Here is an 11717-nt window from a genome sequence, read left to right as displayed (position 1 = left end):
TCTTCTCATGGCTTCTCTTCATGAAGGAATTCCAATGAAAGGGATCGAAGAAGAAGAAGAAGAAGACTACGAGGAGGCTTTCGGAACTGGAGGTCATTGTCTTTGCTTTTTGTGCTTTAGATGCCCGTTAGGAAAGGTTAAAAGGACCGTATATAGGTCCCTGCTGACGGAAGATGGCAAGAAAGAGAAGTGGTGGGCGGAGAAAGGAAAGAGAACCAAGGAACTGCTGCTGGAATCCATGGGAAGGCTGAGGTCCCACAACAACATCAAGAGGAGAAAGCCGGTGTTTCGCTACGACTCGACGAGCTATGCCCAGAATTTTGATGAAGGGGACGACTGCGGAGTCGAAGAACCGATGACCGATCAAACCAGACAAAGTTGTGCATCTTGATGATTTTTTTTTCGTTCGTTCATTTAGTCATTCATTTATTTTCCTAGTTTTTCTTTGATTCTTGCATTATTTTTGTTGTAAGAAAGCTAATAGCAATTCTTTGGTTCTTACATGGTTTTGGTGTGAGCGAGTTGAAATTGGCCATCAGAATCTTAGCACCCGGACCAACATTTTGAGTCACGAAAGATTAGCAAATCAATGGATTTCTCCAGGCAAAACATCCATGTCTTAGGTTTTCGGGCCCCATGTTTCTTTTCTAAACAAATAGGCCCAACGTTGGTTGTTGTCCATGTCAATGGCGCACGGTTGGCTCTTGCTTGTAAAACCCAAATGATTGGGGTTCAGAAAATTCAGTCTCTTCAAGCAAACAAAACACAATATAGTTTCAGAAAGTTTCTTGAACCACATGGTAGAGATCCCCACTAATACACCCCCTTTATCATACAATGACCCCAACCAAATGGCATATCAGAAACTTCGAAAAATAATCATACTGGGGACATGCATCCCCTAATTTTACCTGTCATGGAAAAGCAATTAGTGCCAATCAAGAAATGTATCGTGAACTTGAGATGTTCTTCCAACATTGCATCACTTTCGACTCTGATAGAATTATTCTTCATGATTAATAAAGATCGACTCTGCCATGAAGACAAAAAACTCTTCTCCATGCAAGAAATCAGTAATCAACCACTACAGGGATATAATTGGCGTCGGAACTTGGTTGAATCATCCTATGTAATAACTGGCCCCTCATATCAGATCTGTAAATTTCAAGTTCCAATTCATAGTATTTCACACGTCCAAACAGCTCATCAGTGCGATCGTTTCTGTAACAAAAGCTTATGGTTTACAAAGAACACCCTGAGGTCGTGACCATACAAGCAAGCACTTTTAACCATGAGAAAACCAAAATCAAAGGAAGAAAAATATATGGGGAATTACAAGGGAAAGAGCACTCCTTGTTATGGCCATTTCAAAAGTGTGGCAATCCTTCCCTTTTAATTCCCAAACTCAAGACCTGCCTGATTGATCGACAAACCAACACCAAAGGTCATAAAATACTGGTCATAGAAAAAAAAAGTTGCATCCGAAATCATTTTTATCCTTTGTGAGACAGAGATGCTGCCATAGACCGCAGCCTGTTTGCAATCTCTGTGAAGGTCGGCCTCTCTGATGGTTCAGCCGACCAACATTGCTCCATCAATTTTCTCCACTCAGGATCACAAGTCTCAGGTACTGGAGGTCGCAGCGTGTTGCTCACAATTCCACCTATTCAGGAATGAAATCAAAATTGATAAATTAGAGTTGCCCAGAAATTAATGGAGAAAAGACATAGTCAGGCAACAACATGCATTGGCTGCCAAAACATCACCTATGATAGCTCCATAGTGCAAATCAGCATATGGTTCTTCCCCAGTAAGGAGCTCCCACATAACAATTCCGAATGAGAAGACATCGACCTGTGGTTATCCATTAGGGTAAAGATGAAACAAACCAGGAAACTAAAAAGCCATTGAAGTGACACATGGAGGTTCAGCTAACCTTTTCGGAGACACAACTGCTGCTGCCATTTAGAAGTTCTGGAGCCATCCAAGGCAGTGTTCCTCGCACACCACCAGAAATTAGGGTACGACACTTCACCTTTGATAGGCCCAGATCACCGACCTGCAAAGATGCAGTACCACAGTGAGCTGACCATGAGACAAGTCATGCCAACATCCCAAGTCTCCAAATTGGAGTTGTCACACACCAATATGATCATGCTGCATGTTCAAGAACAAATCATTCATGCAAAATTGCATGTAGCCCCATATTTAAATGAAATACAAGAACAAATCATTCATGCAAAATTGCATGTAACCCCATATTTAAATGACTCCACGCGCACACGCACGAAAAATTTTCTGATAGAGGACCAGAACAAGATATTTTAAGTGATCCAACATGAAAAAAAAATATTATTACGTGAAAAAAGAATTGGAAGGGTTAACCCATACATGAGAATAAATAGTGTAACCATAAGCAGAGTTATGAAGCCCTATCCCAAATAGACGGAGAAGATCTCATGAATGCTGGTTCGCCAATCATTTCCAACAAGGCTTTATCCGCACTTTCATATCAGGTATTTTTAAAATTGTGTGTCATATCTTTCATTCATGTCATTTTAGGTCTTCCTCTCCTCTTTCGTGCCGCTACTGCATGATACCTCAGTCCATCTTCTACTGGAACCTTCCCAAATCTAGACATGCCCAGACTCTCTCTGTAAATTCTAGATCATCTAGTATTCAATATGCTTAATGTATTGCTCCCTTGATTGTTTATCCTGGTTTGTCTCACATCCACCAGAGCATTCATCTACTACATATTCAGGAGCACAAAATCTTAAATAAGCATGGCAGAACATAATGCGACATCCTGTGGTCATGAGGGGCAAATCACAAGCTACGGTTACTTCATAACAGGGTGTGTTGCAAGAAACCAACTATACACAAGATTTGGGTGAAGTTTGTAAGAGATACAGAGCACCTGAAATAGTTGACAGATGAAGGAAATCACCCTCATGGAGATTTTTCACAAATGACTTCATGCATGGAAAAGTTTTAAGATCACAACTGCATGATTGTTTTTCAAATATCAAACACTCCCATTAAACTCAGACAGTTTATTGAGATTTCAAGGGCAGGTAACAAGCCAGGCACAAGTCAGATCACCGATTAGACAATGTTAAATACAAAATATAAAGGTCCTGCTTGGCCAAAGTTTAATTTCAAGGACCAATCCCAAACCAGTGCCAACAACATGAAGGGAGGGGAGGGGGGTCATCACGAGGTGCAGAACAAATGCATGATAAATCAAGGCTGCAACAGCTATGGTATTCTAGAAAGAGAGGAGGCAAGAGACAAGAAGAATTGAGAATGCATTAGGTTTGGACCGGGTTGGAGTATATAAACCATATTATAGCATATTTATTAATAAAGTATATATATCATTATACATATAATGGTATATTATATTCAGTTTTGGACTAAACCAAGGTTGACCTGAGTGCGTCGCATGCGGGAATCAGTATCAAGACAAAATCTAATCCTAAACCATCCCCAGTTCGAGTTTACTTTGCCCAAATTAACTTATGTCCAACCTGATAGGCCACGAGGCACCATAAGCCTACCACCAATTTTAGCTATCATTTAGTAGAATACAACGTGTTTAGGTAGATATGACATTAAAAGTCTAGCTTAAAGTTTGCCATCTCAGTACCGGACCCCGTACCGGTGCCACATTAGCACTGTATCGGTATGGTAGGTACAGGATCTTTTTGACGTGCCAAGTGTCGGTACGCCTCCTATACCGGGTACCGGTATCAAACCGATATGGTACACCTTGTACTGCTCGATTCGGGCCAGTACAGCGAACCATAGTCTAACTAGTACAAATACAAAACAATATGAAATTGATGTACCTTCTATAACCTTTACTAATGCACATAACATTCAAAAGAAAATCCAAAATGGAGAAAAGATTGTTAGATCAAAGTGCGGTGCAAATGGGGTAGGGTTCACCAAAAGCAAACTAGATCCACCCTAAACGTAAGGTCACTTGAGATAACCAGTGTTACCCAAGTGTCAAAAAATTAGATACTCACCTTTTGGTATAGATTTTTGTAAGAATCCATGTGGGCGTGCGTTTAGTCCTGCATTAGCTATGCACTATGTTGATCCAAATATCGCCTTTCAGTTAATCTTTTTTTGGATAAGGTCTTCGATCATTACAAATAGTACTAGAGCAGACTTGACCCATGGCCCATATATACTTGGGGACATTGCAGCACATATCCATTTGGATTGACCATAATCCGATCATAGTGTTTGTGATTGAATTTAAAGTACTTATGATTAGATTTGAATGAATTTGAACCCTTAGTCTGGCGACGATGCCAGAACTTAAACGGAGAAAGTATGTAAAGACCCATGTGAGTGTGTGTTCAATTTCACAGGCTATGCATCGGGTTGATCTTAGGTACTTACATAGGGCCAAGTAACCTAAATAATATCTTCCGGCTAACCATTTTAGATGAGATCTTGGATCTCACAAATGGTGTCACAACGAACCATTAAGACCCACGTGGACTAGGGGGCACTGCAATACAAGCCCATTTGAGTTGACCATGGGCTGATCGTGATATTTATAATTAGATTTATGGTACTTGTGGTTGCATTTGAATGTATTTGAACCCTTAACCTAACGAGAATGTCAGTTCTTAAATGAAGAGAGTAGGTGAGGACTCGTGTAAGCATGTGTTTAGTCCATATTGACCGTGCATTAGTTAAATCTTGACTATTGATACAGGCCAAGAAACCTAAATAACACCTTCTTGCTAGCTTTTTTTAGGTGAAGTCCTAATTTATTACAGTTTGGAAGTTGATGGATAAATTGATCTTTCTAAAAAATGACTATGAGATGCCAAAATGAGGCAGGAGTCAGCTTTTGTTATTTTAGAGCTTGGTTAAATATGTAAATATTAAAGTGCAAAAAGACATGTTCCATATCCTTAAGCTAATTTTGGACTAGGGCTTCTACCTTAATTTCAATTCATTATCAATCTTCCTTCTTGTCAATCTTCAACTAGATGCACACTCTAGACAATCCTTTAATTTCAAAACCGTTCCATATATTGGAAATATGAAGAGCGGATGTGGAGACCAAAGAAATTTCAGATAAAATAAAGGGCATAAAGAAATTTCAGATAAAATAAAGGGCATCACAATGCACAAGGCTCCTGCCACTACAAGATCTAAAAAGGGTCGGATGTACCCAATCTTACCCCCGTATGAGTAGAGTTTGTTTCTATGTTTCGAACTTGCAACATCCAAATCACAATGGAGCAACCTTACCATCGCACCAAGGTCAGCCCTCTAAGTGAATCCCAGATCCATACCTTCTTTTCTCCTCTGCACACAAGAGGGATGAGGGGAGTTCGAAGAGCTAATGTGCTCCCACATAGCATCTTGAATGGTGATCGATTCTAATGTTTGAATATCCTATATAAGTGTCCTTTTTAGAAAATGAACTCAAAGATCTTCCTTAACATGCCTAGAAATGCCTCTTATGTTTCTTCATTTACCTTTAAAACTGCAAAAATTCCATCAAAGGTCCAAAATTTATGCACTAACATAGCTATCTTCCAGATTAACTCAATATGACATTTTGTTGAGCCATAAAATTTCCACAATCCTCTATAACCTGACCCATCCCTTGACAAAATTTCACGCTTGAGTCCATTGCCACATCTCTGTTGATTATTTTATAGCACAAGGCTTTCAGTAACTTATATATTCAGCATCGAGGAGGATCTGGTAGTAATCTATCCTTCACATTTTTGCTGCAACAAAAATATTCTTAGGTACAATCTTTAGAAGAAATATTTAGTATGCACTTTAAAAAATTCCAAAATTTAATTAATGTATTACTATCTACTTCATCAAGTTTCTTCACATCTACTTGGTCACGGACTGTTTGCATGTTGGTTTCTTACCTGTTTCCCGGGATAGAAGGTCCAGATCTCTCTACCTCAAGTGATTGATCGATATAGGAGAGCATGGTTAGTTTCTTCTTCGGCATATCTAGGCAAAAACAATTAATTATCTTCTATGCTATCCATTGTTTATCCTGTTTAATTAAGGCCTCCTGTAGATGGAATCTCTTATTTACAGTCAACCTTCATAAAACAGGAACTGACATCCCACCAGGCTCTGTAGCTTGACAATTAGCACCCTAAGGCGTCACCCATCCTAAATAAGTTTATGTTTCACAAGATGCAAAGAGCACAGAACTTTAGTGACAAATTAAACTTGCGAAGCACAGAAGTAAGTCTTAGTTTTGTACTATCAGTAGTGAAGTAGGCATTTGTATTAGTACACATCCATATGTACCATCAAAAGTTTGAACAGATAGCACTGTGCATCAAAGGTTAGACTGCAATATGTTCTGATTAATAAGATGTATGCCCCTGAGAAAACTTGTATTTATAGTTGTCTATGATTGGCAATCTAAATATTATTTACCCAATGATGTTCATTATTCTAAAAAAACAATACGTACAACCTCAAATTATAGCTAAAAATGTAGAAGAAAAGGGCATTACAAATTTTACAACATCAAGATATTACAACCATAGAAAGTAAGAGCCCCTCATGTCATAGGAAGTTTCTATAAGCAACAATTTCCATATAACACAAATAAATACCTTGCAGATTGGACGCTCAGGATCCCTCAAGTTGACAAGTAAATTGTCACTTTTCAAGTCGAAGTGCACAATGTTTTTTCCATGCAAGTATTCCATCCCAAATGCCACATCCATTGCAATCAGAAGACGTTTACGTCGATCAAGTGTCCTGTTGACAATAGTAATAAATAAATGTAGTTTAAAACAGCAGGTCAATGAATAAATGATGACACTTGAGGGACAAGATCATGGGAATAAGAGGATGGCAGGTCACATGATGATAAATGATGACACCTGCAGGACAAGATCACAAGAAGAAGAGGCATGAAAGCAAAGACATACCTGTCATTTCCTTGCAAAGCTTGTCGCAGAGAACCATTAACCATGTATTCTGTTACAGTTGCAACAGATCCCCCAGGACCATCCAGAACAACACCATAAAATGCTAAAACATTTGGGTGGTGCAGATCAGCAAGCTTGTGGGCTTCATTCCAAAAATCAGCCCTCTGGAGATGTATAAGAAAAAACAGAAGATTAAAAAGACATGAAAAAAAAAACAAATAGCACCAGATCGCTTCCAGATCCAGACCATGCGTTCTTCCTCTGAGGGCTTTCCAGCAAAACACCTGTCATTAATTCTTTTTATTGCAACATCTGATCCCCTCCATTTTCCATGATACACTGTACCAAAAGTTCCAGAACCAAGTTCTCTCAGCTCTTCAAGATCACTATTTTTTATTATCTGCAAAGTATGCAAAAGCAACCAGGGATGAATTCCTCTAATTTAAACATATAAGTCTGATACATAAAATATTATAACCAAGTAGTTCACAACCTGCAGGTGCCCGATGTCCTCTGTAATCTGAACAACAGGATTTATTTTGTCCACCTGTTTGACCTTGATGTCCTGATTCAAGATAGATTTCAGAACCTAGGTTAACTCATGAAAATTAAAAGGACAAGGAGGGTAACTTGACCACCTCAATTTTTTGATCAACTACTTCTCCTTGTGATCCTACATCATCCTCAACAGCCTCTCCTTTGTCGAATTCAGGTGTTGATTCCTTCACTTCATGAGCAACAAACCCAGACACAGGAGGTAAAGATGACTGGAGAACTGATGCTGCTACACCCTCAGCAACAGCTTGGAGCTGTTGCTTTATGTGCTCCTCTCTTGAGCCTTTTGCAGCAAAATAACGAAGAAAACTTGCAATCAGTAATAAAAAGACAATTGTATCATCTTTTTTATTATTTTTTCCCCTTTTTTTTTGGTTGGGGGGGGGGGGGGGGGGTGTAAATTCTGACCTTTTGTGAGTCGAACAGGTTCTTGGCACAAGTCCTTGTTTGGTGAATCCAGTGGGCGGTGAAGATTACCTTCATCTAGTAATGCAACAGCATTTGACCCATTGTTCTTTCCCAAATGGTTTTCATCGCGTGGATCCTTCAGGACAAGAGACTCCCTACTAGCTACCTTGTTGGGTCTTGGAGGCAATGCACCCCCTAATACTTTCCAAGGATCCTGGTTGCTGAAAAGTGAATCCGGCGAAGATGGTTCTTGAAAAGCTTCCACATGCTCAGTGTGGCTAGTTGCATTCAATGATGGAAATGGTATACTACCAATTGGAGGAGGAGCAAAGTAATTGGGCATATCCTTGGAGTGCAGTTGAATGGCCTCATCTTTCCAATCAGCAAGAGGGATAATGTTATTATCACTGTAAGCAGGGGTCATACCAGTGGAGTATGCAGGCATCCCAAGGAACTGTCCATTAGATATTGGATGCTCAATCCCTACTCCAAGATTGTGAGGGAAGGGCCCGTGGTTTCCTACGATGTTTGGCACTTGGCTAGTGCCAGCAGGTTGATGATTGTCCAAGTAAGTCGCATCCGAAGTGGTAAATGGAAAATGCTCAATTGGTTTAGCACAATTTCCCTTGGAAACAAATCCAGAATTCACGAAGTCATTACCAATAAACAAAGCATTCTCTCCAGGTTGAGGTCTGACTTTACAACCATTCTCTACAGCCAGTGGTGGGCCATCAATTTTTGCATCACTAGAGTGTACAAAGGCTTTCCCCTGATCATTAGTTTCCAAATTCTTGGACGGACTTAAATAAAGAGCCTCCATCCTCCCATCAATAGGTCTACCATAGTCATGTGAGTGTCCAGTCACATAGTCCCACATCACAGGTTCCGCTGCCTGAACATTTCCATTTTTAACAGCACTAGCATCAATACCAGGAGCACTGGTGATGACATCCTGCTTGACTGGATACTGAGGTGATTGCAAAGTCTGCCATGACTGTTGCTGCTGCTGCTGCCACCACCACTGAAAACGGTCCTCAATATGAGATCGGGAAGGAGTGCCCGACAACATTTCACTGGATGCTTGTGTATCACCTGATAAGCCAATTGCACCAGTGTTACCCAAAATTCTCATAGGATCAAGATTATCCACCTTCTGAACACCTGACTTCTCACTGGCATATTGTGCCTCAGGAATCTGAGGAAAGCCATAACCCCCTAACTGACTTATGGCAGCCGAGCTCTGTGCTCTGGGTTCCACCAAATTGTCACCTGAAGCTCTAGTAGCTGAATGCAGAGCCCGCTGCCTCCTTGCATCCTCCGATGGTTGACTGTAAAACATTGGGCTACTCTCAGGGGTGCTTCCTTGGGACCCATTCCCACAGTCCTGTATTAGTGTACTAGAATGGACATGGGGCAGAGATTTCTGGCACATATAGCAATCTTCTGATCTCAATGCCAGAAACGGCAGTGGAGGGGGCACCGCCTGCCCATACATCTCCGTATTCTGTGCCGGCAGGTATGAAGGGGGCAAAGGTGGGAGCTGTGACAAAGGCTGGAAAGCCTTATATTTCTGATCACAGGGAGCCTGCGCAGCTCTTCTTCCATATGGTCTCTCCAAGCTAGGCTCCACCATTGCTTGGATTGGTTTCAAGCTACCACCTTGAGAAACCGGAGGGGATGTGGTGATGGACACACCGGGCGCATAAGGATGCATCGCGACAGAAGCTAAATTTACCGATTGCGGCGCTCCCATCATTCCCAATTGCTGAGGATTTATGTATTGAAGTTGGTGAGGTTCTAAGTAAGCTGCCTGCGGCACATACGGTGCCAAAGGAGACTGCTCCGGCCGAACTAAGGTTGGATTTTGAGCAGGAACGCCCAATCCCGGCACTGACACATTAACCCCCAGAAGCCCCGGGGCATCCGGAGACACGGCCGGATGGGTTTCGCCCACATATACTGACTTCGAAGCGTCAACATTAGATGCACGAACAGTAGGGGAAAGAAGTGAGGGCGACGTACCTTCATTGGCGTTCTCCCCAGCCTCGCCCCCAATGGTGCCGTCGGAATTCTGGGTGGAGGAACCAGCACTCGCGACACTCCCCTTTCTCCACATTCCGCTTCCGCTGCCACCACCATCGGCAGTGACCCTACTGACTGCCTCGACATACCCCTGTCGGGTGTCATCTGCGGCGAGGTTTGCAGAGAGGTCCGCGGACTCGGACGGGGGGAAGAGGAAGACACGGAGTTTCGCGGAGCCGTCAGGCGAGGCGGAGGTGAGCTTGTCATACTCCTCCATCATATTAACAAGGTCCTCGGGGCAGGAGACGGAGATAAGGGCATCAAGATCCTCGTCGGGAAGCTGGTACTTGACAACAGCGGGACCGCCGAAAACCTCGTACATCTTGCTCATGAGTTCCGCGAAAGACACATCCTTTCGGACGGAGATGATGCGGGTGTGACCGCCGACGTAGCGGAGGGAGCCGTCGCTGGATCGGAGGAGGATCTTGCCGCCGAAGCTGCATAAAAACTTGACCTTTTTGTTGGAGTAGGAGTTACCTTCAGCGGAACCGGCGGAGACGGCGGAGGAGGAAGGAGGTGAGGAAGTAGGGGGAGTGACGGCGGCGGCGGAGGATGGGGGATTGGGGGCGGAGGTGGGGGCCCAGTGAGGAGGAGGGTTGGGGAAGGGGTCAGATGGGGGAGAGAAGATTTGGCGGGAGGCGAGGCAGTGAGGATTGGCCGCGCGATTGAGGGGCAGGGAGCGGAGATCTTTGGGGATGGAGTTTTGGTCGACGTCCATGGCGGGAGTGAGGAGAGAGAGCTAGGGTTCTGGGGGTTGGGTTGGGGAAAAAAACTAGAAACGAACAGGAGGAGAGCGAGGCGGAGAGGAAGGCGTTTTGGTCAAATTGGAAAAAAAGAGAGGTTTTTTTCTTATTTTACTTTTTTAATCTTGAGGAAGAAGGAAAAGGAGCAAACTTTGGTTGTTTTCAGGCGAAGGAAGAATCGGATAGGGCCGATGGAGAGGGCGGTGGGATGGACTCTAATGTCTTGCTTTCTTTGTTTTCTTTCCTAGTTTTCATCTCAGTTCATCTGGAAGGAGAGTAGGAAAGGGAGAGAGGGAGAAAAAAATGGAGGTATCAGTTTGGACTCGAGGCTGCTCCCATCAACACCACGGAATGGAGCAGAAGTAGGCGGTCCATTTATTTTTTTCCATTCTTGGTACTTTTAATGTTGACGAGCCTGGAAAATGGAACTCCTTTCGTGACTTTCCCGTGGGACCCGCGTTGGAATGGTAGATGCGAGGGGCAGGAGTTTGTTGATCCGCTGAGTGCATGAAATTAATGTAAAGAACCAAAGGATTTAAAAAGATTGAAAAGATTATTTTCATGTTTTTACGTATATTAATATGAATAATTTTAATTTCTCTATCAATTAGTTATATCATATAAAGATTATTTTTTTAAGGAGATTAGTTGCATAAAATTTTTAATATCTCTTGCTTTTATTCTTACTCTTTTTTTCTTGATATTTGGTGGCAGCCCATCAGAAGTATAAAATGGCGAGAACAATATAGAAAGCTGGAAAAGCTAAATCCCAATGTACAAAAATTTTGCTCACCTTGAACTCCTAGTTGCTTCTCCAATTGTAGAATATAAAACCTTCCTTCAATTGTTGTACAAGTGTGAAGAACAAGTATTTCTTTTTTTCGCCCTTCTTTTAGATAACAATAAATTTTTGCTTCTAAAAGTTCAAAAATTATAAATAAGATAAAACAAAATCATTGTGCAGTCTAGC

The 11717-nt window shown here is 42.0% G+C and overlaps 1 protein-coding gene across 3 annotated transcripts; it reads right to left on the bottom strand.

Annotated features, from left to right (window-relative positions):
- Positions 1-1149: 1149 nt before the first annotated feature.
- On the bottom strand, positions 1150-11140 carry LOC103703666 (kinase superfamily with octicosapeptide/Phox/Bem1p domain-containing protein). 3 transcript variants are annotated; one of them, XR_015975646.2, is made up of 9 exons: positions 7923-11084; positions 7598-7797; positions 7453-7524; positions 7207-7359; positions 6960-7123; positions 6639-6786; positions 1937-2157; positions 1767-1854; positions 1150-1663 (listed from the first exon to the last, which is right to left on the bottom strand). XR_015975646.2 is itself a non-coding variant. In XM_039126651.3 (9 exons), exons 1-9 carry the CDS (start codon positions 10720-10722, stop codon positions 1494-1496), a joined length of 3918 nt encoding a protein of 1305 aa, XP_038982579.3. In that variant the 5' UTR covers positions 10723-11140; the 3' UTR covers positions 1150-1493. The 3 variants fall into 3 exon arrangements, 2 of the variants coding, with proteins under 2 accessions (XP_038982579.3, XP_038982582.3); XM_039126651.3 differs by having other exon boundaries at positions 1937-2059; positions 7923-11140; XM_039126654.3 differs by having other exon boundaries at positions 1937-2059; positions 7453-7506; positions 7923-11085.
- Between the last annotated feature and the right edge of the window lie 577 nt (positions 11141-11717).

Source organism: Phoenix dactylifera, chromosome 2, assembly GCF_051530095.1.
Source record: "Phoenix dactylifera cultivar Ajwa chromosome 2, Ajwa_hap1_PhDact_Kaust_v1.1, whole genome shotgun sequence".
Taxonomy (NCBI): domain Eukaryota; kingdom Viridiplantae; phylum Streptophyta; class Magnoliopsida; order Arecales; family Arecaceae; genus Phoenix; species Phoenix dactylifera.
The sequence above is the reverse complement of the archived record's forward strand: the minus strand, read 5'-3'. Positions and strand labels throughout refer to the sequence as shown.